This window comes from Heloderma suspectum, chromosome 1, assembly GCF_057233095.1.
Source record: "Heloderma suspectum isolate Gila_16-S chromosome 1, 16-S_ref, whole genome shotgun sequence".
In the NCBI taxonomy this organism is placed as follows: Eukaryota; Metazoa; Chordata; class Lepidosauria; order Squamata; family Helodermatidae; genus Heloderma; species Heloderma suspectum.
Window position 1 is genome coordinate 188,109,402 of NC_139458.1, and position 27,671 is coordinate 188,137,072.

General features: G+C 43.4%; 1 protein-coding gene across 7 annotated transcripts; it reads left to right on the plus strand.

The window, feature by feature from the left end:
* The first annotated feature begins 3,245 nt into the window (after nucleotides 1-3,245).
* Nucleotides 3,246-27,364, plus strand: CDCA7 (cell division cycle associated 7). 7 transcript variants are annotated; one of them, XM_084813026.1, is made up of 10 exons: nucleotides 3,292-3,420; nucleotides 9,230-9,349; nucleotides 9,773-9,883; nucleotides 14,415-14,672; nucleotides 15,413-15,490; nucleotides 18,599-18,784; nucleotides 20,215-20,355; nucleotides 21,547-21,696; nucleotides 21,894-22,030; nucleotides 24,929-27,364. In XM_084813026.1, the coding sequence occupies exons 2-10, from the start codon at nucleotides 9,284-9,286 to the stop codon at nucleotides 24,957-24,959; spliced, it is 1,158 nt and encodes a 385-aa protein (XP_084669152.1). In that variant the 5' UTR covers nucleotides 3,292-3,420; nucleotides 9,230-9,283; the 3' UTR covers nucleotides 24,960-27,364. The 7 variants fall into 7 exon arrangements, with proteins under 7 accessions (XP_084669171.1, XP_084669152.1, XP_084669126.1 ...); XM_084813000.1 differs by lacking the exon at nucleotides 3,292-3,420 and adding an exon at nucleotides 4,419-4,780; XM_084813018.1 differs by lacking the exon at nucleotides 3,292-3,420 and adding an exon at nucleotides 5,395-5,414.
* Nucleotides 27,365-27,671: the final 307 nt, after the last annotated feature.

Consider the following 27,671-nt stretch of genomic DNA (forward strand, 5'->3'; position numbering starts at 1 on the left):
CCCTTATTCATTTACATCATTGCCGCATGGGAAAAGAGTCCGTTTGGAGCCATTCATTACTTTGGGACAGCGTGGGTGGCTGTGATCCCAGGCCACGCCGGCTGTAGCAGAAGTATTTTCGGGTGCACTTGCGGGTATCTCTCCAGCGGCAGCCCCCACTCCCTGCTTCCACATGGGCTTCCATTTGGCCTCTGTTATTCAGGGTGGGGCAGTTGCTAATTTGCTTACATTTGATTATGGACCCACCGACAAAGGGACTTTACTGCAGAGCTAATCTCGTAATGATACATATGGCAGACTGCCTCTATTTAGTACATTTATGTTTATATCACGTTCTTACATCATACCAATTCATGTATGTATCTATTTATTGTACTTAATTTATATTACATATGTAGCTTTATTACATTTCCACTGAATTGCTCAGAACAGGTTATGTTGGGACCCTAGCTGGTCTTCCATCCAAGCACCTTACAGCACAAGATTGCTTAGTTTCACCTGTGGAACTCCACCAGACTATAGCTGCACATATTTTTAAAGTTTGATTTAGCACAATATAGCGTTGCTGATACGTAGCTTTACAAAAATTCACAACTCTGTGCTTTTTTGTAATGCTAACTTTTTCACATTTTTATCTGGAGGAGGGGGTGTTATTTTCTACTTTGGGCCTTTACAGATCTCATACATTTTATCATCTTAACAATACTTATTATTTGACAAACACAAACGTTGTAAGCTGCTCAAGGCAGCTCACAACATTCAAGAAAATACAGAAAACATTTACTTCTCTCCACAAGATCATCAAGTACTAGCAACAGAACAGAAGACTGGCTCCCAGTTCCTTACCTAGTAGGATGGCCACTTATGAATTGCCAAAAGAGAAGAAATGTATCACCCCAAAAGAGGACACTAACATGCACATGCTAATTTATATGTATAGATGCAAATTTAGACATAACTACAATTTAAATGGAAATACAATACATATCACCACGGTATGGAAGACTGTGACCAGGTGACCTATGTGCCCTGTGCAGCCTTTGCCCAGGTGCTCACTGTTGATGGACAACTTCAAGGTTGCTTCCCTCTTATGGTTATTTAACTTTATAGTGGAGTTAGACTGGACAAACCTTCAAAGAGAGGACAGTCCCCTGGCAACTCTCCAAATAGAGGACTGTCTTCTGTAAAGGGGATACAAGGCCACTCTATTATCTTTTGCAACTAATTGACCTTTCATTAGGCCTCATTGTCCTCCTGGCCCAATATTGTTCCAAACAGCTTAGGCAGCTGGTGTCCTTCAGATGTTTTGGACTACAATTCCCATCAGCCCCAACCAGCATGGCCAAAGGTCAGAATTTATGAGAGATGGAGGACATCAGGTTTCCTATATTATGGTACCTGTCTCTGATGCACTATTGTCTCTGTTTTGATTTTTGGGTGCCTTGTTAAAACGTTGTTAATGCAATTGCTGGAATTTTCATTCTTCATCGTTTGGCTACCTTCCAAGGGTCTCTAGAAGTAGATGCATCTTTCCTCTAGTGCACAAGTAGGTAAATAGTACATGTTGATGAATATTCACAGTGCAAGTGAATATGTATCCACTCAGAAGGAAGTCCTGTTTCATTTCTATATCCCCCAAAAGCCGATGCTATTAAAAGATTAAAAACCATTAAAAATACATTATTCAAAGTGTGAAAGCCATTTACATACAAACATATAAACAGACACCACATACAGAGACACACACATATCTAAAACTATTTTAAACAATTGACAATAAGAAAAATGCATGGCCTGATTAAACCTCTTCATATGCTACCAAATGCCTGAGAGAAGGGAAAGGTTTGAACCTGGGGCCAAAAAGATAATAAGGTTGGTGCCAGGTAGGTCTCATCAGGGAGATTGGTCCATAATTGGGATGCCACCACTGAGAAGGCCCCCTTGCTTGTTGGCACCTTCCGAGCCTCACTCAGAGGAAGCATCTGGAGGAGATGATGAATGTAGCATATGGGTAGGTTCACACTGGGAGAAGCACTAGGTCAGGTATTGTGGTCCCGAACCATGTAAGGCTTTATAGGTTAAAATGAACACCTTGAATTGGGCTTAGAAACATGCAGGCACCCAGTGCAAGTGGGCCAAAATCAGTATTATATGTTTGGACTTTCTTGTCCCTGTCATCAATCTGGCCATCACATTTGGCACAAGCTGCAGCTTCTGACCTGTCTTCAAAGGCAGTCCCACATTGAGATCAACGGGGTTTACCCTACATAAGTAGGTAGAGGATTGCAGCCTGAGACACCATGCAGAGCACAGCCTGCCACCACTTCATGCACTGCTGCTGAAGTATATTTTGAAGTGTTGATAGTACACTGTAGAACAATTGTTTTTCTAGTGCAGCCTCCTCCAACCTGGTGTCCTCCAGATGTTTTGGACTTCAACTCCTGTCTTCGCTAGCCAACTGGCCAATGGTCAGGAATGCTGGGCACCATCTGGAGTGCACCAGGCTGGGTATTTTTGACCTAAATAACATCTTCTTGGCTTTTAAATCAGTACTGAATAGACTTTTCCGGGTAAATATATTCAGAATTCAGCATGTAGTAGAGCCTTCAATCATGTGTAATAACGGAGAGGGTGCTCTTTACAAAATGTTCCTTGGTATGAGAAACAGAATGCTACCATACATGCACATATTGTATAGATGCATTTTTCAGCTTTTCCTAGCAACCAGGAGGGAAGTGGTCTGGACTCCCTCAAGAAAACGGCTGTAAAGGCCCTTCTCCTAATGTAGTTGATATATTCTTCTCAAATAAAGATGGTACTTGGAGCAGAGGCTGTGCTGACAGTATTAACAGGCATTGATGGTATTAACAGGCATAAACATAAAGGGCACAGTCCACAGTTCTGCTCTAAGTAGGGCTTAACACTGGATGCAGTTTAGGGCTGCATCCAATGTTAGCCCTACTTAGAGCAGACCCATGGAAATAACTAACTTAAGCCCCATTCATTTCAATGGGTCTACTCTAAGTAGGGCTAACAATGGACACAACCTTACTTAACTCTCCAATTGAATTGAGTGGAACAAAGTATTACTGCTTTGGGGGCTGCATCATTCCCACAATATTTCTAATAGCAGCGTTTGTTGGCAGCTCCAATAACTATCTGTGGTTGGTTGAAACATTTTAACTCTTACATTCCCCTCTCCCCTTCTGCAAACATTTTTGATAGTTTTTTTCCCCCAGAAGCTCAGTCATCTTAAACTCCAAGGGTGGGCAAGGAGGGTGGGGAAATCCCTTTCTCTGCTAGTTGAAAAGCATTCCTGAGCTAAAGCGGATTTAGGAGAATGAAGTGTGGGTCTAGTCTCTAGAGAACTGTTTTTAGTTCATTTGCTTTTGCGTGCACTCTGAGAAGCCACTGGTGCAGGTGAGTATGTAATTAAAGGATTTAAAATGGAGATTCTTTTACATGTCAGCCTGCAGCACGCTCACACGGAATAATAACCCACAGTTTACATAACGCCCTGTATTCTATTGTGATTTTGTCTGTGAGATTTCTACTTTTTAGATAATTTTTGGTTCGTGTTACAGCTTATGTGGTTTATGCGTGTGCCACACACGTGCAGCCCAGGCCTGGCTTTGCTCAGCTCCAAATCAGTGCTAGTAAGTGTTATAGAAAGCAAGAATGACACAATAAAATAGCATTGTACCTATAACAGTATTTGCATCGTGATAGTAATTCCTGAAAACAGTATACTGAAGAACAACTACGTTCAAAGCGTCTAGTCTCGATCTTATATTTTTCTCATTGCAAATGGAAAGCATCACATTTTGCTATAGGATATACCAACTCTGAAAGCATTACAAGTGTATGCCTGATTTTCTAAATGCACCAATTTAGAGCAAGTCGGAAGACTCCCGCCCCCTTGTTTTAACTGGGTTCTAATCATATTTTTGCATAAAGTTACAGCACATGTAAAAGGCTGTTGGTTTCAGAGAGTTCAGACTGTCTGCCTACGATACTCCACTGTAGCGGTTTAAGTAAGTTTTCGGTTTAAATAAATAAGGAGTGCCTCGCCGTTGCTAGACCTTTTCATAGCGAAACTACCTAAATCAACTTAGTCAAAATGTAATTAACTTCTCCTGGAAGCAGTTAGCGATCCCAATCGTCTAAGAATTGCTTCCATTCCTTGTGATTATGCAAACAGTGTATGAATGTGTTTTGCTAGAAGAGTTGTGTGATCCTTCTCTGGTCTGCATGAACAGATTCACGAAAGCTAAGCAACACCGCACGTTCTAATTTCGGTTTCTTCTAGTATAACCTGTGCTAATCTTGTAAATACAGCTTCCGTCCCAGGCCTGGCCTCCCCCGGCGCACCCGCCCTCTCCTCCTATGCAAATACTTCGTTACTATTTCGCGCCACTGACTTAGGTCCTTGCAGCACCACAAACGCTATTACAGAATTTAACCCGAAAAAATGTCCAGTGTCCACAGCCATCTTTATCTGCATCGTGGCTGTATCTTCACATGGGGAATATTTTATTCACAACCAAATGGGACAGCCAAAAGCAGTGTCCGGAAGGAGTTCTTTCTGACCCTTCCAGGGCTCCCGCACCTTCGCGGGTAAACTGTCCCAATCCCCGCCCCCGGCGAGTTCTGAGCTGCTTTGGCGCGAGCCTGCGGCGTGTTGTCTCCTTCCTTCCTTCCTTCCCCATCCAGTTGAAAGAGGCTGCTGCGTCCTGCGAGTGGCACGTCAATCATCAGCATGGATCCCTTCCGTCTGCAGGTAAGCAAGTCGCTGGGAATTAAATTTGCAGCCCTACTTGCCTCGGAGTAAGTTGCATTTGAATCGGTGCAAGTTACTTTCAAGGAAATATGCAGGGGAGGAGAACAGGGAAGGAGAACAACCGCAGCGGCTCTTAAAACAAAAGCATATTTTTGAATCGCTTCAGAACTGATTACTCAGTTGGGGAAAAAATCCCAACGAAGCTCTGCCTCTGGAGCGGAGATGAATTAGGAAGGAGGGGGGCCGGGGCGGAATTAGAACGCAAACCCAGAATGATGTGATTTTTGCCCTCCACTTAACATGCCCAGCAATCCTAAGCACGTTTACTCGGAGGGGGGGAAAAGCCCTTCTGCCTTGAAAGTGTGTTTAGGATCGCAGACGTGCAGCCCCACTCCCATGTGTATTTACTCAGAAGCAAGTTCCATTGTGTTCAGTTGGTCTCACTCCTGCTGCATAGGATTGCAGCCTTAAGACTGCAATCTTGCAAAAACTTATTCGAGCTAAGTAGCGTTGAAAAGTAAGAGTTAGAAATAGGTTGTTAGGGGGAGTGAGTTGTCGCCTTTTGTACTTTTAGCAACCGCCAATTAGGTGTATTTTCGATTTTTGGATCTGCCGCCGAAGATGATGTAGGAGGGTATTATGAAGCGCGTCTTTTAACAGTGCTTCATTTTTAAGCCCGAACAGGCGCCAATTTATCCCCGGAGTTAAAATTTCAATTCTTAACACATCTTAACTTGGGAGGCAGTCACTACTTAGTACTGAGAGAAGTAAATACTCAGAAAGATTTCTGAGGATTTCATGAAAAACGATAGTGGTGGCGATGATCATGAAGCCCTTAAATCTCTGGATTTAATTGGTGTTTCCGTCAGCCTGACCACACAGAATAATTCCTCGCAGTAAAACTTGTTCCCCATCTCTGCTGTGTCCCCACCTAAGAGCGACTAAGTTTGCTTTCCCGCCGCTCGAAAAAGTCGGGGCAGAAGAAAGGCCTTGAGGAGATGAACTGCACGAAGCCTCCTCCTCGGGTGCATTCTCCACGCTCTTCTCAAGAGGGGCACAGAAGATGGAGGAGGAGACTCTCTTTCTTCCCGGGGTGGGGGGAAAGAGACGAGGGCGAGCCCGCGCTTTTCCCGCTCTTCGGGGCGCGTCCCTCTTAGGCTTGCTCTTGCCTAGCCCCGCACGCCTCTTCCCCGGGCCCACGCCTGGCCTTTGCGGCCCGCCCCCGGCTTCCATCCCTGGTGCGGCGTCTTTTAGCCTTTCTGGGGGCGCTGGGCCCCTTAGACCCCACGTGGGTGAGGCTGCTCGAGAGCCAGCCAGTGAACGTGAGCGGGAGTGTAGCTGAGCTTCCCGAAAAAAGGGTCGGGGCGCCTAAATCGTTGCATGGAGGAAGGACCCGCCGTGCAAATGGTTGGCCAGCCGTTTGGCAAATTGTGGCTGCCCTGTGTTTGCCCTTCGGTACTCTTGGAGCAAATGGACTATTGCGGGATGGTTTGCAATTTTTTATATATATGCAGAGGTGAGGGGTTGTATCCAATGTTAGTCTAGCTTAAGCCGTATTCATTTCTGTGGGTCTACTTAGGTAGGATGAACAATGGATACAAGCCAAGAACCCCACCTTGCTCATTTGTTAGTCCTTCCAGCATTTTAAGTGCTGAACAGGCTCTAGCCTGTCTGGGAGGCTTGTTTTCGCACCTGAAAACCCTTTCCCCTAAATTCCGTAATCCCAGGTTGATGTCTTGTATGTGGGGGAAGTAATTATGGTGGGAGTTATGCAGTGGAGAGGAAAGGTGCTTGTCCTCACAGGCAGGCACTGGCTTCTTTATTGCTACTTTATGCTCCAGGATAGAGCCCTGGAATTGAAGACAGATTTCAGGGCAAAGCTAGGTTGAGTCCTGGCTCAGATCAAACCTGACTTGACATCTTCCACCACTTATGTCTAATGTGGAATTCCTCCAAGGCCTGAGTGCATTGTTTTCGTGCTTCATACAGCTTAGATACATTACAGATGCCAGAATTGGTTTGCTTCTAGGCTTCTTTTAAAAATTACATGTTTATCCCACCTTTCCTCCAGGGATCTCAGGTTTGTGTATGCGGCTCTCCCAGCCATTCACATAAAGCCTTTTTAGTAGGTTTATACCCCCAAACAACCATGGCTTATTTCCCCCACCGTGTGTCAGGGCGTTCTGCAAACCCAGTGAGGGTGGCTTCTTGCTGTGGTTAACAAGCCGCCCAGAACCTATCGACTGCTCCAGGATTCTGGGGCGGCTTGTTAACCATGGATGCAAACCACCCTTGCCAAGTTCACATAGCACAAAAAGCTGTGCTGGTGAGGGTAATTATGCAAGTCCCTTCAGCACACGTGGCAGGGGAAATGTGACAGGGGAAATAAGCCACCGTGGGTTATTTCCCCCACCATGATCATGCGAACTGGGTCAATGACTGGCTCAAGGTCACCTAGTTAAGTATCATGACTGAGTGAGGATATGAACCTGGATCACCCTGATCTCGCACCGCTATCGTAACAGCGACACCACATTGGCTGTCTCTTTTTTGCCTTTTTAACCTGCATCCTAATTTTAAACATTACCTCCTTACAATTAAGCCCTGATAAATTGAATGGGGCACACATTCAGTACAGAAGAGTGTTTAGGATGATGGAGTTAGTTAGACAGTAACCCAGGGTTAGGCAACTTGGTGCTGTCTAGATATTTTGGACTGTGCTGGCTGGGGCTTATGGGGGTTGTAATTGAAAACATCTGGAGGGAACCAGATTCCCTGCCCCTACCATATATTTTAGATCAGTTGTACTCACTTTTTTGAATTCTTACATTGACAAACAGGGGTGTTGTGGACATTCCTTTTGTCCGCTACTAAAGCAAGTAATAGTACACTGACAATTTAACATTATTTTAAATATAGTGTTAAATAATATTTAACATTTTTCTGGCTTTGTTTCCGTTCTAGACATTTATAGGATTGCACTGTAGGCGGACTCGAGGATTTTGTTCTCCAGGTTTAGAATTCATTTTATTTTCAGACTTTTAAAAGACTACATCTACAGTGCAACTTTATGCATGTTTACTCAAAAGTGAGTGCCACAGTGTTCAATTGGACTTTTTTCTGAGTGGATAGGATTGTGGCTTCACCTATGACACCCCACTCACCTTGATTTTTGTGCCGGTTTGCAGGGATTGATCATTTTTTAGTCGTTATTTGGGTTTAACACTTTGGATCATTTGCAGGGCTTTGAAAATGCTTTGGCTTTATGTGGTTGTGTTTTAATTTTTTTTAAAGTAACAGCCTGAACCTATGTGGATTTACTCTGAAGTAAGACCCACTGAATTCATTGGGATTTACTGCCAGGTAAGTGCATACAGGCAGGGGGAGCCTGTGCCCCTCCAGATGTTTATGAACTCATCATCCCTCACCACTGGCCAGGCCTGCTGGGAGTGATGGGAATTGGAGTTCAACAACATCTAGAAAACCACAAGTTCCTGAGGCCTTGAGTACAGGATTGCAATCCAGATCTTATCTACAGTTAAGAGGGGGGAAATATGTATTGCTGGATAGAGCAGTAAAGTAATCATGAAGCGGGATTGATACGGATGGAAGGGTATTATGAGACGGCAGATTTGTATGTGTTTCCTGTAGAGATAATTAGACTCTCTCAAAGTCTGTATACCAGGCTTCATAACTGCAATGCATCTATCTTCTTGGTAGATCATTGGCCAGCCTAATGGCTGTTTTGCCTCTGGCCCACAGATAAGACGTTTTGCCATAAAATACCTGCAATGAGATCCAGTTTACACAACTTGTGTTCCGCCTGTGCCAAAGTGATTGTGTAATCTTGGGCTGAATCTGGGTTTTGGCATGTCTCTATCAACTCTTGAGTTAATTTAATCTTGTGGCAATGTAGTCACTTGAATGGCTGAGCATGGGCTAAGGTGGTTGGCGGTAAGCATAGGTTGGCTGAAAAAGCATGGCTGCCATTGGCTGAAACAGGTTTGCCGGTTGGCAAACGTAACAGGAAAAGCAGTACTTAGAATTATGTTAGAAAATATGTGCTTTTACATTTTTTGCCATGCCATTGCTTTGATTCTAAACTGATTGATATATTTTAGTTTCAGAAATGTAAATGTTAACAAATCTTTGTATTAAAATCTATACTGTGGATTATTGAACTCCAATAAAGTTTAAATGCATAGCTCTTAAGACTGATATTGTTGTGTAAATATGTATGGTGAAAAGTCCCTCTGCCTAACAAATACTGCTTAACTGTTTTGCTTGCGGGTGTCAGCGTCGTATGAATAGGGTGAAAGTGTCATCTTTTTAATAACATCCATACCAAATGACTACGTAACAACTCTTGATATCTGAGCTTCATGAGGCCACTTTAGACAACCTACCTTATTATAGTAGCTAATTGAACTGCCATCATCTATTTTGCAGGGTGACCTTTCGGGAAAGAAGTCCACAGCATTCCGCAATACAAAACTCATTCCTATGGAAACCTCTTCATCCTCTGATGACAGCTGTGACAGTTTTGGCTCTGATAATTTTGCCAACACGGTAAGTAGAAAGTGTGAGAATAAACAGAATTGAATGTGTGATGCTGAAAAATACCCCATATGTGATTAAAATGCTTTGCTTACATTTCTATACAGCAGTTATGAATATACGGAATGTACTGTAATTTCATTTCACTTTTTCCCTTGTGCTTCTAGGTAGTAATTGTTGGAGGTAGATTAGCCACTTATTCTATCCTTTTGAAATGTCGCTAACCTAACATGCCTGATGATTTGCCATAACAGCTCTGAAACCATTTGTAAACCCCCTGAACCATTTTTCTTTGTTACAAAAGCTATTCTCTTGTAGTGCACTTGTAAAATGTGATTTGCTCTCTGAGCAGTTTATGGAAAATAGGTTCTCTCTTTAAGAAAAAGAGAGAGAGAGAGAGAAAGAGAAACACCTAGTGTACTTGTTCCTTTTAAGAAACCGAGCTTCAGGCCAGAAGTTGCAGAAAAAATGGCTAAAATCTTTAATGAAGATTCGGATGATGAATCATTCTGTGGTTTTTCAGGAAGTGAGATTCAGGATGTACTGGTGAGTTGTACAGTTTAACTTGCTAATTACTGTCACACTGCACGTGCATGTTGATACTGTAATAGCCATAGAACCTAGGAAGCTGCCTTATACTGAGTGAGACAATGGGTCTGTCTAGCCCACTACTATCAATGCTGACTGGCAACGGCTCTCCAGGGTTTCAGGCAGGTGTTTTTCCAGTCCTACCTGGAGATGCCAGGGATCGAACCTGGGACCTTCTGCATGCAAAGCAGGTGGTCTACCACTGAGCCATGGCCCCTCTGTCATGATACTTTAGCGTGCACAATCTTGGAGTTGGTTCCCTTGATCAAGAGCTGGCAAAAATAGCTCATAGAAGCAGTCTACTCTCATGCAGAGATTAAGTGTTGCTACTTTTGTGTGAGAGCATGGCTTTTCTGCCACAAATGGACAAATCGCATGTTAGAACAGGAACCGTGATCTCATGGCATCAGTGTTGCTTATTCATGCTTAGACCTCTTGCACAAGCAACATTTTGTACAAGTGAGCTGGTGGATGATTACTTACTAGAGTCAAAACTGAAATAATGCAAAGATTTATTTAAAAGAATGCCCTAGCGGTATACAAGAGAATAAAACCACAAAACAGCAGTCATTAAAAAAAACATAAAATCATGTTGAACAGCAGCATCACAGCTAGGGGTGGACGAAAGGCACTTAACTTTCGTCGAAGCTTGTTCGCGGTGGGGAGGCGCTTCGCGGCTCCCCCCGTGAAGTTCAAGCTGGGGGGGAGGCTTCCCGCCTCGCCCCGGCCGAAATTCAGGCCGGGGGGGAGGCTTCCTGCCTCGCCCGGCCGAAATTCAGGCCGGGGAGGAGGCTTCCCGCCTTGCCCGGCCGCGAACTCCATTGTTTAAAAAAAAAACAAAAAAAACCACGCCCCTGTGATAGGCTACTTGACGATTAACGCAGCCTATCACGGCTAGATCTGCAAAGTCAGCCGTGATAGGCTACGTTAATCGTCACGTAGCCTATCACGGGTGACTTAAAAAAAAAAAAAAAAAAGCGCATATGCTAACGGCGGCCCCCATAGGGAGCCGCCATTCGCGTTCCTTATTTGGTCGCTGTAGTCTACGTAAATGTTTACGTAGACTACAGCGACCAAATAAGGGACGGGAATGGCGGCTCCCTATGGGGGCCGCCATTATCCATACGCGCTTTCTTTTTTTTTAAAGTCACCCGTGATAGGCTACGTGACGATTGACGTAGCCTATCACGGCTGACTTTGCAAATCTAGCCGTGATAGGCTACGTTAATCGTCACGTAGCCTATCACGGGGGTGTTTTTTTTTTCTTTTCTTTTCTTGGAATGGCGGCGGCGGCAGCCAGTCGAAAGACTGGCTGCCGCTCCCGCCCCACTCGAACACCCGCCGAACCGCTGGCCAGACCCGCCGCCGGGAGGGACATTCGGCGAAGGTAAGTCCCGTCCCGGGGGGCGGAGGATTTTTCCACGAAACTTGTTCGGGGGGCCGAACACGTTGGTGCTCGGCCCCCCGAAGTTTCGGGGAGAAATTCTCCGCCATCCCTAATCACAGCCAGAATACATTGTTAGCTAAACTAACCACCATAGGCCTTGGAAAAGCAATATCTTAAGCTGCCTAAACATGGCCCACGAGGGCACCCTGTTGGGCTTGCTGAGGAAGAGAGTTCCATTCCTTGAGGAAATGACTGAGAAAGCCGAGTTTCAAATGCTTGCTGAACAGACCCTGTGGACAAGGTACCTTCAGTGAGGCCGTCTGTGATTATCTTAAAACTTGATGGGGGAGCGTATATGGGAGAATGTGCTCCCTAATAAAAAACATACAATATCACAAAACCTGAAAGTATATAATAGCAGCATCCTGAAATGCAACATGTTGTTAGAAACACGTTCTCTCTGTATCATACACAAACTTAAACTACCCTCCCAAATTAACAGGCAAAATAGACACGACATGGGAGATCCGTGATCAGGGCCACCTATGGGTGTTGCTTGACTACTTTGTTGTTCAGTCGTTCAGTCGTGTCCGACTCTTCGTGACCCCATGGACCATAGCACGCCAGGCCTTCCTGTCCTGCGCTCTCTCCCGGAGCGTGCTCAAGTTCATATTCATTGCATCGGTGATGCTATCTAGCCATCTCATCCTCTGCCGTCCCCTTCTCCTTTTGCCTTCAGTCTTTCCCGGCATCAGGGTCTTTTCCAGGGAGTTTTCTCTTCGCATTAGGTGGCCAAAATATTTGAGCTTCAGCTTCATTATCTGTCCTTCCAATGAGCACTCAGGGTTGATTTCCTTTAGGATGGACTGATTTGACCTCCTTGCAGTCCAGGGGACTCGTAAGAGTCTTCTCCAGCACCACAGTTCGAAAGCATCAATTCTTCGGCGCTCAGCCTTCCTTATAGTCCAGCTCTCACAGCCATACATTACTACTGGGAAAACCATAGCTTTGATTAGACGTACCTTTGTCGGCAAGGTGATGTCTCTGCTTCTTACTATGCTGTCTAGGTTGGCCATAGCTTTCCTCCCAAGGAGCAAGCGTCTTTTAATTTCATGGATACAGTCACCGTCTGCGGTGATCTTGGAGCCCAAGAAAGTAAAATCTGTCACTGCTTCCATTTCTTCCCCTTCTATATGCCAGGAAGTGATAGGGCCAGATGCCATGATCCTCGTTTTTTTAATGTTGAGTTTCAAACCAGCTTTTGCACTCTCCTCTTTCACCCTCAACAAGAGGCTCTTGAGATCCTCTTCGCTTTCTGCCATTAGGGTGGTATCGTCTGCATATCGGAGGTTGTTGATAATTCTCCCGGCAATCTTAATTCCGATCTCTGATTCATCCAACCCGGCATTTCTCATGATGTACTCTGCATATAAGTTAAATAAGCAGGGTGACAATATGCAGCCTTGTCGTACTCCTTTCCCAATTTTGAACCAATCGGTTGTTCCATCTCTGGTTCTTGACTACTTACTAGCCTCCAAGCACTGCTTTAAATATCTGGGAAGAGGTGCTCTGGGTGAGGTATTTGTTCCTTTCCTCCTATTTAAAACTAGATGCGGTACCTGTTTTCCTCTTCCCCCCAATTCCTGCAGAGCTAATTGCAGCTTGTGGGGAGGGGAGGAATTATACTGAAAGTGGTTTGGCTTGTGGCATAGCTGGTCCGTGAGCATATAAAACTAGTAGGATGGTCCTCTGGATCCTGGCCAGCGGTGCTGTGTGTCATGCAAACAGGTTACTAGAGCGGTTTTAAGATTGCATAAGGGAGAACCTGAATAAAAATAGTGTGGAAAAAGACCTGAATAAAAATTTGGAACAAGGTCATGTCGGTAGCCATTGAATACCACAAGGCAACATCCCTTCTGTGCCATTTACCCTGACATTTGAAACTGAGACGACAACCTCTGATTGAAAAAGCTTGAAAATCCAAAGCCATGTATTTAAGTGTTGCTGGTGCCTCAATGACTAGGGCTAGTTGTGAGCAATTGCTATAGTTGGGTCTTCAGTTTACTTGGTATCCATAGAACAGCCCTAGTATTTACCAATTCCAGAGGCTGTTCCTGCCCTTTAAAAACATAAGACAGCCTTCCCCAACCTGGTGCCTTCCAGATATTAGTTGGACATCAACTCCCATCAGCCCTCGCCAGCATGGCCAATGGTCAGGAATGCTGGAAGTTGTTGTCCAAAACATCACAAGGAAACCAGGTTGCCTTCTTTCCCCTGAATTGTGGCTTTGGGATTTATTTTGCACCACCTCTAGGTTTTCCCTCCCTCTTCTTTTTTCTTCAAGTAACCCTAACTGACACTGGGCATATTAAATTTCCTCCCCAGGTGTTTCCTCAATCTTGCTTTCTTGGGTTCCCCAGATGCCACACCCCTTTTCCCTGAGCACTGATCATTTCATGGTTTCCCAGCTTTTGCATGTTTTTACCCATTCTAAAAGGTTGAAATGTTTCTCCTGAAGCTTAGTTACTGGCAGTGAGAGCTTTAAGGTAAAATATGCAGTATTTTTTGCATTTCGCCCCACTCCTTTTGCCTTCAGCCCTACCCATCACTGGACTGAGACCCCCAAGAGCTTTTCTCTAAATTACGCCTTCAGGCTGAAAGAGGTTCAATCCCCCTGTGGTAACGGCTCCAGTGGGGCCTGTGAGTGAGCAGCATATGTTTTGGTTGCTGGGATCCAGTTGTATGTTTCAGGGCAGCTTCCTTTTGGGTCTTCAAATAAATACTCTTGGCTTTGAACCTGAAGAAGGGCAAAGCTAAGTAACTGAAGAGGCAAGAAGGATACTGACTTGAAACATAAACATTAATTGAGGTTGCAATCCTGTGCATATTTAGACAGAAAGAAGTCCTACAACTCCCAATATTCTGGGGAGTGCTGGGAGTGGGAGGATTTTCTTCTTTTTAAACATGCTTGGGAGTGCACTGGAAATTTTATGGCTCTAAATCCACCTGATCTGGAAGAGTCCAGAAAGATTGGGATCTGGATCCTATTGCAGCACTGACTTACTGTGATTTTCATAGTTCCATTTTTAAAATTTTGAATAGAAACTGGAGACGGACTCTGAAGAAAATGATACGAGCAATGATGAAGATAATTTTTTGCGTAAGAGGCCACAGAAATCCTCTGTTCCTCTTAAAGTTGCTATGAAGTTCCCACTTCGAAGGTCTCAGAGGGGAAAGAGTGAAATAATTTCAGCCCCCAAATCTTCCTGTGAACTGGAATTGGATTCAGACTCTGATGAAGAAAGAGGGCCCAAATTCTTAGAGAAAAGAGCTTTAAATATAAAGGAGAACAAGGCCATGGTGAGTGTGAAGGAATGTTCTCAAAGCATGTTGAAGTGTTTTTTCTAGACCAAATTTTGAAGTAAAACTTGTTTAAGCTTGAGTTCCATTACATTAATTAAAACATGTGCTACTTCCTAATGCCACATTTACATATGGCGTTCTACATTCCATTCAGCTTCATTCAAAATACTTTAACCCTGCTTTATTTGCCACCCTGAGAGCTTTTCTGAAATGGAATTTGGCCCTCAGGCTGAATTGTTCCAGAAGTGTTAACAAGTATAAGGGTGCAATCCTATGCATGTTTAGACAGAGAAAAGGCCCACAACTCCCAGCATGCCCCAGCCCTAAGGCAGATTACTAAAGTTTTAGAATTACAATCTAATAGCCATATGTTTTTGATCAGATACTTTAGCATTACCCATCTTCCCAGTTTAAAGGGCCTCTTAAACAGCAAGGTCTTGTACACTTCCTGAATAATTAGTCTCAGGCTGGCCTTAATTAGGAACCAGTTCAAGAAGGTTAAGACTTCAACAAAAATGGTCCTGGGCCACACTTGCACTTTGTCGCTATACTCGGTGATGATTATTGTGGTCCTTTTAGTACTTTGAACTGTTGTGTATTCCTTTCGTAAAGAGACTTTGTTGTGTTTGTGTTGTATTTGGGAATTAATATATTTCTGAATGAGTGTCTCATCAAAATTCTGCAATAGCACAATCATCCTGGGATTCTGCTACTTGTTTTCTGTTTTTGTTTTACAGCTTGCAAAACTAATGGCAGAATTAAAAAATGTTCCTGGAATTTTTGCTAGGAAAGGTCCACTGGCAACTCCTACTCTGGTGAGGCACAATTATTTACTTAGTACAATTCAGTTGTTGGGATTTTTTAAGCCTTGTTACAGATGAACTTGACAGGCCAAATAAATTAAAGTTTACAACATTATAAAACCGTTGCCACCTGCTGTGATTACCTTTTGACTTGTCACTCTCTAAAACTTCAGTTAAAAGCACCTGGAAGCCTTCATATCTAAGACAAATAAAGCAAAGTCCTGTTCTGCTGCATATTTTACACGCACTCACTCACTCACACAGCAAAAATGAGCCTAAGTGTCAAACTTCAAATCTGGATCTTTTAACTTTTGAATGCAAAAATTATTTGGACCTTTATTTTAAGCTAGAAATGAAGAGTCACTATTTGTGAGTGAGAACTTGTAGGTCTTGATTTCATTGCAAGCTCTCATCATCCTGATACTTGTAGTGGTGAAACATCCTTTCCTTTTGTGTGGCTGTGGGAAGTGTGTAAACTGAAAATACTACACTTCCTGTTTCAATTCGGTTTCAGCATCGACACAACCAGCCTCATCTTTTCAGTTTATTTCCTCACCTTGCAGTACGGCTGTTTCTTGTGCCATTGTTTCTTCCTTCTCTCTCAAGATTCCTTTTTCTAACCCAGGGGTGGGAAGACTTCAGGCTTGTGGGATCTACCTCGTGTTTACTAGAGCCCTGAGATCCACCAATCAGAATCTGATGCAAAATGGTGGCTCAGGCTGGTGGACATATGCTAAGAATTGCAGAACAAGGTGCTTCTGAGCATTTGTTCAGCCCCCAGAGGTCTGATCAGTACCAGAAGCATGCTCATAAGTACTTTCACACAAAAATCCGCTCCCAGTCTCTCTCAATCCCTGCACCTTTCTTTTTTAGCAACCTAATTTAGGTAGGGGAGATTGCTTAATTATTTAATTAATGTATTTTTATAATTATGTACTGCTTAACATAATATCTCTCAAGCTGTTTGCAAATAGTAAAAATCACATTTCTGTGGATGTTTTGAATTGATGCCTGAGCAGGGTAATGGACATTTGTTGTTGTTATTTACATTTCTGTACTGCCCCATAACCGCTTCCCTGAGCGGTTTACAAAGATTAAAAAAAAAAACTTGCCTTGATGTCGGCCAGCAAACTGATGCTCAATCTAGACAAGGCAGAGGTACTATTACCAGGTAGTTTGTCTGCCCAGTTGAGTGGTGTTTTTATTTGTATTTTATTCTTAAATTTATTAATCGCCCATCTGGCTGGTCACCCAGCCACTCTGGGCGATGTACAGCATATAATAAAACAGTTTAAAACAATAAAATTCTACAATAAAAACATTTTCTAAAATACCCTAACCCACCCCAAATGCCTGCCTGAACAACCACGTTTTTAATGCACGGCAGAAGCTCATTAAAGAGGGGGCATGGCGGAGTTCCCTAGGGAGGGAGTTCCACAGAGTGGGGGCCACCACAGAAAAGACCCTCTCCCTCATCCCCACCAGTCTAGTTGTCCTGGCTGATTAACTTGTCCTCAAGGGGGTTGCTGTCCATGCTCTGGTAACCTCCTGGCTGGATTACTGCAATGTGTTTTATGTGGAGCTACCTGTGAAAACGATTGAGAAACTTCAGTTAGTTAAAAACGGAGCTGCTAGGTTACTAACTGGGACTGGCTGATGTGATCTTGTGATGCTAATACTTAGCTGCCGTGGCTCCCAGTCTGTTTCTGAGCCAAAGTCAAAGTGTTAGTGTTGACCTTTAAAGCCCTAAAACAGCTTGAGACCAAAGTATCTAAAGGAACATCTTGTCTCATATGTACCTGCTTGGACCCTTGGTCATCTTTGGAGGTCTTCCAAGTGCTGCCACCAAAGGAAGCTACGTGGATGGCTACAAGAGAGAGGGCCTTCTCAGTTGTGGCAGCCGACTTATGGAATGCTCTCCCCAAAGAGGCTTGCCTGGCACCTACATTGTTACCTTTTCTCTGCCAGGCAAAGTCCTTCCTTTGGTCCCAGGCATTTTAGAGACCTAGTTCTAGATTGTTATGGCTGTTTTATCGATTCCTGCGCTGTTTATTGTTTTGAATTACATTTTATTTTATTATTTTAAATATTTTCATTGCATTTTATATTTTTAACTGTTCTGTGGCATTTTAGTTTTTTAACTGTTTGTAATTCACCCAGGTAACATTAGTTATTGGGTGGATTAGAAATGAAATGGCTTTTAATGTCGTATTTATTCATTACAACTAGAATAATAATACAGACATTCCAATACGATGGAGCAGCTTATGAGCAATTAATTACAAGCCAAAGAGAGCCTGGGTGAACACGTGTGTTTTCAGGAGGCATTTAAAACACCACATTTTCTGTCTCCCAAACCGTACAGGGGCAGGGCGGGGCTGCCACCGAGAAGGCCCACCTTTGAGATATTTTATGGTGACATTTTGTTGGTCGTGGAATGACCAGCATGGCTTCCTAACTAGCCTAGGCCCTTCTGCCTGCCTAGTCTTCTGTAAGATCCGAGAAGCTCAGCCAATGGCAGCCAGAGGCCCTTCTGGCTGCCCAGTTATGACAGGCACCACTATCACTGTTGTTGTTAGCATAAAATCTTAGTCCATCATAATAATTTATGTTGATCAACCTACTGAAAATGGGGTTTCCATAGAATGTTGCCATCTTACTGAAAACTATATGGGTCTTTGCGTATAATGAATGAAGCTCAACTTGAACACTGTGCCAAATCATGGCAAAAGAAGCCTAACTATGGTTTAGTGTGGTGTCTAAACTGATAAACCACGGATACAGCAATTTCCCTGTTCCAGAGGCAGCTTCATCATAGAAAAGGGAGGACTGAGTAGATGGAAAATGAAAGCAAGGCAAATTGCTCCAAGCCTTGTTTTCCCTACACATTGGGAAGGCCAGGCCATGGTTTGAGTTCTAGCCATAGTTTGACATGATGTCTTAGTTGAGCCTTGGGCTGCACTCCTAGGCACACTTAACTAGGAGTAAGCCTCATTAGACATAGTGGGACTTACTTTTAAGTAAACTTGCATAGGAGTGAACTGTTAATGTACAGAGGACTGTAGCTAATAGATGGCTTGAATTGTAATTCTGTGTGCTGTATCTTTGTCCTCACCTCAGAAACCACAGCGGTCCCCAAGAAAATCATTTCCCAGGAGTGCTTTAAGGAGGAATCCAGAAAGAAGTTCTAGGCCTCACACAAGATCCAGGTCCCTGATCGAAGGCCCCCCAAGTCCTGTACCAGAGAAGGAGGAGGATGATCCTTACATCTTAGTGAGAAGGAAAACGTCTGATGAATTCTCTGAGGTTTGTGTTGGTGATTCTATTCTAATTAAGTGTTCTAATTGGTGGAAACATCTAAAATATAAACTTAGCTTGGGTGGTTTAAAATACGGGTTAAAGAAAAACTCACAAAAATAGCAACGTATGTAGTTAATTAGCACCGCAGACCATAATTAACCTAACAAATAAGACAATAGGCTTTTTTTCGTCTGTTGGAACAGAAGCCACCAAATTGTATTTGAGAGAGAGGCACCCCCAGAGCCAGGGATGGTAGGGACAGTTCTTATATGCAGTGGTGGGGACAACATTTCCTACACACACATGTCCTTGGGTTTGCCCGTGGATAATGTGAAAGAAATAGTGTGTGACCAGAAAATGTAGGTGGTCACCTGCAGCTTCCACCATTGTGACAGTCTGTCGCCAGTAACGTGGGGATTGTAGCAGTTACACATGATGGAGAGTGCACGTATATCCAGTTCACCTGTTGCTTCTCCATGCGAACAAAGGCAAATGCAAGCTTGGTGATGGCTTGTTTAGGAAACGCAGTGGTATCACTACATATGTGGCCCAGCCCTTTGTAGTTGTTGTCTGTGGCCCTATTCAGACATAACCTGGGGAAAGGTGGTTAGGCTAATCACGGTGCACGGTGATTACCACTCACAATGCCACGTGCTCCTGCCAATGTGCACAGACCCACAGCCTGCAGCATGGTTAGCCTAGCCACCCCCCTGTCCCACAGCACCCTGCAATCCTCCAGCCAGGCTGCCATGCATTCCAGCAGCCCCGGCAGAGCAAGTGGCCATTTTGGGGCTGGCGTAGCCTTACCGGCAGTGGGGCCTGGGAGGTCTGCAGCTTTGCGGGGGCGTGCTGTTTGTGGCAGGGATGCTGCTGCTTGGCTGCTGGGTGGGCAGGGGTGTCTTTGCTTTTTGCAGTAGCCACAGGTGTTTATGCCTAGGATTGCAGAGCACTCAAGGTTGCTCTGCTGATAACAGTGGCGTGGGCTTGAAAACATCTTTGTTCCCTACCTGCTTCTCCAGCTTGCGGGTGGGGACAGAGAGCGAGGAGGCTGTTCTCTGCTGCTGCATCATGTGTTGCTAGGCAGATTTCAGCCATGGAGGTCTTGTGCACTGGTAGGGCTGTTTTGGCTGCTTTTGCCATGGAACTCCGTGGTAGTGTTTGGTTAACCACGGGGGCCTGACAGACAATACGCTAAGCCACGGTAGGGGCCACTAACCTTACTGCAGTGCATGGTCAGTGAATGTGGCTACACTGTGGTTATGTAGCTGCCGTGGTTAGAAAAAACAGCCCAGAGATAACATGCTAAGCCATCATACTTTGCTCAAAATGCTTAACCATCATGGCGTAGCATTATGTCTGAACAGGGCCACTGTGTGTTTTTTTAATGGCTTGGCTTCAAAAGTACTAGATGCATTTTGGTTTTCGTACGACTTTAGGATGAAATGGACACTCCCAGAAGAAAACGCTCTAGTACTATGACTTTTCCCCATATTATCCGTCCAGTAGAAGAAATATCTAAGGAAGAGTTGAACAACATCTGTGAGACTGCGAGAGATAAAGTATATAACCGTGTGATGGTAAGAATATTCATGTCATTTGGCCACTCTGCACTAGCATATCCATTTGCTTTGCCCAAATAATTGTGCGTAATGCTTTTGAGTGTGTGATAGTATCTGGAATTGGAGATTCAAGAGTTTTGCTCTTTGCTTTGATTATCCACTACTAACTAGGAGCCTGATGCTAAAGTCTGCTGTGCATGTTCATGCTCCAGAGGACTTCTTTCAGTATTTCTAGTGCTGTGGCTAATCCTTGACTCCCTTTGATCTACTGTTAGAAGCTGTCCCACCCCCTATTCCAAAATTGGGAAGCTCTTGTCGGGGAGGAAGGGGCAACAGTGGCAGGCCTGAGCTTTTAGTACCAGTATGCAGCCAAGAGCTGTAGTAAGTGGAGCAACAGCTCTCTTCCTCTGCTTTTCTCACTTTAAGTAGATGTCGCTGTACTCTTTGATTGTCTCACAACAGCCAGTTAGATGATAGCTTGTTTGGGCCTTATTCCTTCCATCTTCTCCTTTTAACCGCAAAGTGTCTGGGCACTTGTAGGATGTATGAATGGATATGATGTAAGCAATATGCTTCCTCTTATTGCAGGGGTGGGCCTACAATTCCCGTCATCCCTGACCATTGGCTCTGCTAGGGCTGGTGGAAGTTGTAGACCAAAAGATCTAGAGAGCCACAGGTGTCTCCCCGCTCGTAATGAAGAGAAAAAGTGACAGTTCAGACACTATGTGAAATCATGGTTTGAAAATATATGAATGATCCCTGTGCTTGCAGGCTCTGATTCGCTACTTAATTTGCGGTTTAGTGGCAATATCATAGATTGCTGTTCGTTTGCTCAGTTCAAATATAGTGACAACCTCTGGTTCGCTGCTGAATCAGAAGTGAGGGGTGGAACTGAACATATGAGTAGAGAAAGGGAGGGTACAAGCGCAGGGCTTGTTGTCGTAGCTGAACCAAAGTGTCTTGCAGTCGCTTTATCCTCGTGTGCCTGTGGGCCAGTGCATCCGTTTTGAAGTCAAGATGCTGAAGCACCCCTGCCCTCAGATAAGCTGTAAATGTACAAGACCTGTTTCTTTCCCAGAATGCTTCGTTCTTATATAGTTCAATGAGTCTGCATAGCAAAAGCAGCATGTCAACCCGCTTGATGCGCATTGTCTTTCAAAAAGAACCATAAGCCTGATTTTCTTTTCCTTTACTGTTTGTTTTTGGTAGGGTTCCACCTGTCATCAGTGCCGCCAGAAAACCATAGACACCAAGACAAACTGTCGTAACCCAGAATGTTTTGGAGTGCGCGGTCAGTTCTGTGGGCCTTGCCTTCGCAATCGCTATGGAGAAGAAGTTAGGGCTGCTTTGTTGGATCCGGTAAGATAATTTCACTGTGATGCTCATTTGACTGCATGTTAAGGTTTCTAAGACAAAAATGCACATATTCCTTCATGTTCTCATTTTAGATTTAATTAGAAACTTCTAATCCAGGCAGAGCCTAGTAGCAACAAGAAAGTGAGTCATTGCAGAATTACTTCGGATCCACTAATCTATCTGTCTGTATATTTCCTCAGAACTGGCACTGCCCACCATGCCGTGGGATCTGCAACTGTAGCTTCTGCAGGCAGAGAGAAGGACGGTGTGCTACAGGTGTCCTGGTTTACTTGGCCAAGTACCATGGATATGACAACGTCCATGCTTACTTGAAAAGGTACCTTCTGTGTTTCTCTCTCCTCCGGTCCTCCCCTCTTTCCTTGTCCTGTAAGAATTGTAAAGTGAATACATGATCTGCTGGCTGCAAACTTTACTCTGTTGTCCTGTGCTTCCTTGAAACAAATAACTGAATCTGTAGGGAGGGGGTATATAGATTATTGGCTAGAGTGCTTGATTTGCAAGGTTCTGCCCAGACATCTCCAGATAAAGGAGCCATGGAAGCAGGAGCTAGAAGGATAGGTTTTCCATGTCTATATCGACACGATACGATACTTTATTGCTTAAAGCCATAGGCTATCACAATGTACATTAAAAAGAGAGAGAGAAAGAAAAAAAACAGTACATTCACATATTTGTATATACATAAATTCATACATCCAACAGAATCATCCCTAGTAGGCTGTTTGGGCTTTGGCACGTATTTTCCTTGCTGCCAAGGCAAATTTTGCTACCTGGGCAGTGGTGAAAGCATCAGTGCCAGAAAGAAGGACACATATCTGTTCTAAAGGTGTTCTATTTAGGAGGCTCTGGGAAATACTGGCAAGAAATTTATGCCTAGGATGGCCATAGAGAGGGCATCTTAGTAAGTAATGAGAGACATCCTCAACCTCCCCAGACCCACAGATACAGAGTCTCTGATGGACTGGGGTATTGTCAAATCTTCCCTCAATAAGGCATGCATTGTAGACGCAATGCTGTAAATGATTTCCGTAAGTGAGGCACAGTCAGAGTTGTAAAGTAACTCTCCAGACCAAATGACGTCTTATATAATGGGTACCAGCAAGAGTAAGGCATTTGTGAGATTGTAACCAAATCCATCCACTTAGAATAAAGATAATTTTTTTCTTTAAGCCTCTGCTTTATCAGAAGGGAAAGAAGGAAAGGACTCGGTATCAATTCCATAAGCTTGCAACGTAGGTTTGGTCGGGTTTACCCAAGACTTTTGGGATGGGGTCTGAAGTTGCTCTTGAGAGCATTTTTTTGGAAGGCAGGAATCGCTCATATGGGTCACCTTGAGCCAATACAAAGCAAGAGCAGCGTAAATAGATGTTTTAACTGAAATCAATCCTACTTCTGCCCTTAGAAGGGCCCCAGGTGTACTCCGGGGGACAGTTAAGAGAGATCTCATAAAAGAGTTCTGAACCACCTCAAAAATAGAGGCATTCGTGTATCCCCATACCTCAGCCCCATACGTCAGTTGTGAAACTATCTTCTTCTGAAATATCTCAGCTGCAGGGGCAACCAAACTTCCCCCTTGTGATTGAGAGAACTGAAGGAGAGATTGAGTAGACTGGGATGATTTCAGTTTAATTACATCTAGATGTTGTCTCCACAAAAGTCGGGCGTTGAAATTAAGGCCCAAATATCTAAAGTTGTTCATTTGTTCAAGGGATTCATTGTCCAACTTCCACATATGTGTTTTCCTTTTCTTCCCAAATACTACAATTTTAGTCTTAGCATAGTTAATAGATAAATGCTCTCTTGTGCAAAATGTACTCAACTTTCTCAAGAGCCTTCGCATACCAATTAATGTAGTGGAAATCATTGCGATATCATCCGCATAAAGGAGGACTGAGAGTTTAACATGCTGAATAGAAGCTGGGAAGCATTCCAAATCACTCAGTTCTTGTACAATGCTATTAATATAAAAATTAAAAAGAAAAGGGGCCAATAAACATCCCTGACGCACTCCTTTATCAGTTGGGATGCTTTCTGATAACAATCCATTCGCCCCCAGCCTAACTCTAAGAGTAGTGTCAGAGTGAAGCATTTGGATTAAAAGAAACAGCCTTCTATCAATGTTTGTGGCAGATAGCTTTTGCCACAAACGATCTCTATCTACAAGGCCAAAGGCTGAACTAAATTCCACAAAAGTAACAAATAACTCTTTTCTATCCTGCTGAGAATATTTCTGTATTAGGTGACGGAGAACAAAACACTGGTCTGTTGTAGATTTCCCCTTTGCAAACCCGGCCTGTTTTTCAGCTAAGATCAAGTTTTCAGCTGCCCATGACTCTAATTTGTGTAAAATATATTTGGTATATAATTTTGAAACAACATTAAGCAGACTGATTGGTCTAAAAATTATCTGGATCTGCTTTAGAGCCTCTCTTGTGAATAGGAACAACAATGCTCACTTCCCAGCCCTGGGGGATTTTTCCATGCTGGTTTATATAAGTAAACATTTTAGCAAGAATTGGGCACCACCAAGTAGAATTAGATCTAAACAATTCACCAGGAAGCATATCCTCTCCAGGAGCCTTTTTAGGAGGCAGGGAGGCAATCAAATCATGCACTTCATCCCAGGTTACTGGTTCCCAATCAGGGCAGGAAGAGAAAGACAAAAAATCCCTGCCATGAAGGGGATCAGATGGGGTCCCAGCAAAAGATTGTCTAAACAAGGCTGAAAAGTGAGCTTGCCACTGTGAGGAAGTAATTTGATTATCAATAGAGCAATGATGTCTCCTTGTCCCTTTTGTCACTAACATCCAGAATCTAGTTGAATCTCTTTCTAGAATTGCCAGCCCTTACCAGAAAGAACTTAGAAAGAATTACCAGAAAGAACTTAGACCATTTGTGGTCACTACTAAAGCTCCTTTTCCAGGCCTGCAACTAGTCAAGGCTGGTTTGATAAACAGTGCACTGCCCAGAAACGTAGGCTGGCAGGAACAATCAGGAGATTGAGGCAAGAAGACTTCTTAGAAAATTTTACTGTGTACATCAGCTTGCGCAAAGAGTATAAAAATCTCCTGTGCCAGAAAAAGAACGAGTATTTACGACAATCCTGGATGGAGCTAGGGATATCTATATCAATCTTGCATTAGGTTATTGCTGGTCTTAGTTTCAGTTCATAAATAATAATCCTGTCCTTTTTTTAAAAAAAAAACTTTTACAGTCTGAAACAAGAACTTGAAATGCAAGAATGAAGTTCTGGCACTGTTCTGCGATCATCAGCTCTATCAATGTTACGGTTAACTGTCCATCTGATTGGAAGTTTCAATATTTGTTACTGTTCTTCTTTTAAAATGGAGCAAAACCCCCATTGTGTCGTTTGACTGATGTTCCATATGACTGGATGTGAGCTTGTAATTCCATTAAGTAGAAGTGCTCAATGTCTTGCTATTAGTTGTTGCATGCATTATGCCAGCCATGTTCAGCACATTTGGATGGTAGTAGGTTTGCACAAGGGCTGTAATTTGCAGAAAGAGATACTTAGCATAAGGCTGTCCTGAATCTCTCCGTGGCAGAGCCTCACATTTCTGGTGACAGCTAGCATGGAGACTGTGTGTGCAACTTGGAGAACTGACATGGTTAAGTGTGTCTATATGTTAAGAGTCTTTGGATTGGAGCTGCTGCTGCTGCCACCATCATACTATCATATCTGCTCTTAATGTTTACTTTCAGTCCAGTGGTTTTGCCCTCTTTTGGAAAAGGGAACAGAGACTTCATTTGGGATTTCTGGTGCTCACCTTTCTGCACATACCATGTGCAGCAGATTTAGTAACAAACCAAGCAAATCCTTGAAGTCCATTTTATGTGGTAGTAGCTCTGTAACTAATGTGGCAGAACAAGTTAAATTCTAGATACCTAGTTTTTAAAAAGAAAAGAAAAGAAGAAGCAGTGAGAAAAGTTGACATTTCTTAAACTGGGAATTGTGGCAGTAGTTGAGCCAGCTTAAATCAAATATAACATCCAGTTTATCATTCAGGTTCAAGACAGCATTTAGTTGTTTTATCCATCTTAAAGTATGTATGGATTTTCATACATCTTACATAGTGATTAGAATGGTAAATAAAAGAAAAAGGAAAGAGCAGCTGAATATAAAATTTAGTTCAGTTTTGCCTTCTGAAAAGTTATCAGACTGTCTTAAAGTTCTTAAAGCCACACCGTAGGTTTAATATGGAATATATGAAAGAAACAGTGTACCCACAAGATAAAATTCAGTGTCACACTGGTGGAAGTCTGCTAGTGCATAGGACTTTCTCCCTCTCCTATTTCTGCCCCCCCCCCCCCCGGCAGTCCTCCAAACCACTCAAAAATCTGCTCTGAAAGAACAGAACAGATTTTGAGGGCACACAGGGAGGGAGGGGGAATTGCCCCCCTCCTGTTCTGATGACAGAAGCAGTTGTGCTAGGATGATACTTGGGTACAGTCCAAAGTTTTGGAGGCTAATTCATACAGTGACCAAGCAACAGAGTCTATGCAAGAGCAAGTCCATTCACTCACTCCATGCACAACAGATGTTTAACATGGATTGTAGTATGTGTAGCCTTGCACGTGGAATCCATCTGCTCCCAAAAACGAGGTGGTGGAATCATATGACACGTGTACCTGTGTGAGCCTTGTATCACAGCTTATGTAGGATGGGTGGTGCTGGCGTGCAGAAGCCAGAGGCTTGCTCTCATATCAGTGCATGTGGACCATACATGCAGGAGCATGTTGTGGTGACAAATGTGACCTTGTTCAGTGTTGCTGCTCGACCATAGATAGTTCAAGTTCATCAGCTACAATATAGACGGATCAAGGAAATTCCAGTCCAGCAATAGGACACTTACAATGTTTCAAAGTATAGTTAATAGAACATGGGGCATATGCTTCAAACCGCAATCACAGGTGGGGACGGTTGTTATTAGTCATGCAATTCACTTTGAGTAAGGTGCTGACTGTGCATTTGCTTAAAATTAAAATGCTGTGCCGCATGGATAAGGAGCTGTAAGCCTTAAAGCAGTGGAAAGAAAAGTGCGGTAACGTTTACATGAATGATGCAAAACTCTTCGTTGAACATTGTATAACCAGGGAATTGAATACCTAAATCTTGAGTTATTGCAAACCAAAGGCATCTTTTGCTAGCATATTTTTATGCAGCTTTGTTGTTGCATGCAACGTCATCTTGTTAGTGTTCAGCACAGCACATTGTACATAATTCAACATAAGTAATATTGTGAAACACAAATGGCCGTTGGCAGTCTTTTCTCCAGCAGATAGGGTGAGTGAGGGGTGGGGTTACTTTCAAAAGATACATTTGAGGGGAAAAACCATTCTTTGCTATTTTGCTTTGCATCTAAATCTCTGTTGAACCAAGTATGTAAATCCAATGTATATCCTGCTTTTCCAGCCTTTTGTAGATGTTCCTCAGTCATACATGGAAAACCCTGGTTCAGCATCTTATTTGCCATTCAGATTTTGTGGAGGCTTCCTTTACACCTAACAGAGTACTGTAGCAGTGCTCATATATTCTCTTAAGTAGCTTCATAAATACTGTAAATAGACCCTGTGATCTATAAAGCTCTTATGTACAAAATGTACTTTTGATAATAAAAACTTTGCTTAGAAATATTTGTTCTTTCTTTCTTAGTTCCTGCACATTTATGTTAGTAGCGGTGGCATACACACTTAATATCCACGTGTACCAAGGTCCCTATTTCAACAAAGGACACCAGTCTGTTGTGTGCACAAAGGAATGTGCATGGCTAGGTGCCCTCAAGAGAGAAGTGCTTGCAGGTGGGAGAGGCTTTGAGTATATCTGAGTTCCCAAATCTGATCAGGGTTTATTGGATTAAGGCATTAATTCCCCCCCCCCCCCCACAAAGAAGACTGTTACCCGCACCGAGTGACTGAAATGTAACCATTGTTCATTT

Bases quoted from the DNA above. Each gene is read 5' to 3' on its own strand.
- CDCA7 (XM_084812990.1), top strand. From the start codon at position 6,161: ATGGAGGAAGGACCCGCCGTGCAAATGGTTGGCCAGCCGTTTGGCAAA. The intron at 6,236-9,229 runs GTACTCTTGGAG...TCTATTTTGCAG, and splicing joins TGCCCTGTGTTTGCCCTTCG to GGTGACCTTTCGGGAAAGAA. The intron at 15,491-18,598 runs GTGAGGCACAAT...TCCTCACCTCAG, and splicing joins CACTGGCAACTCCTACTCTG to AAACCACAGCGGTCCCCAAG.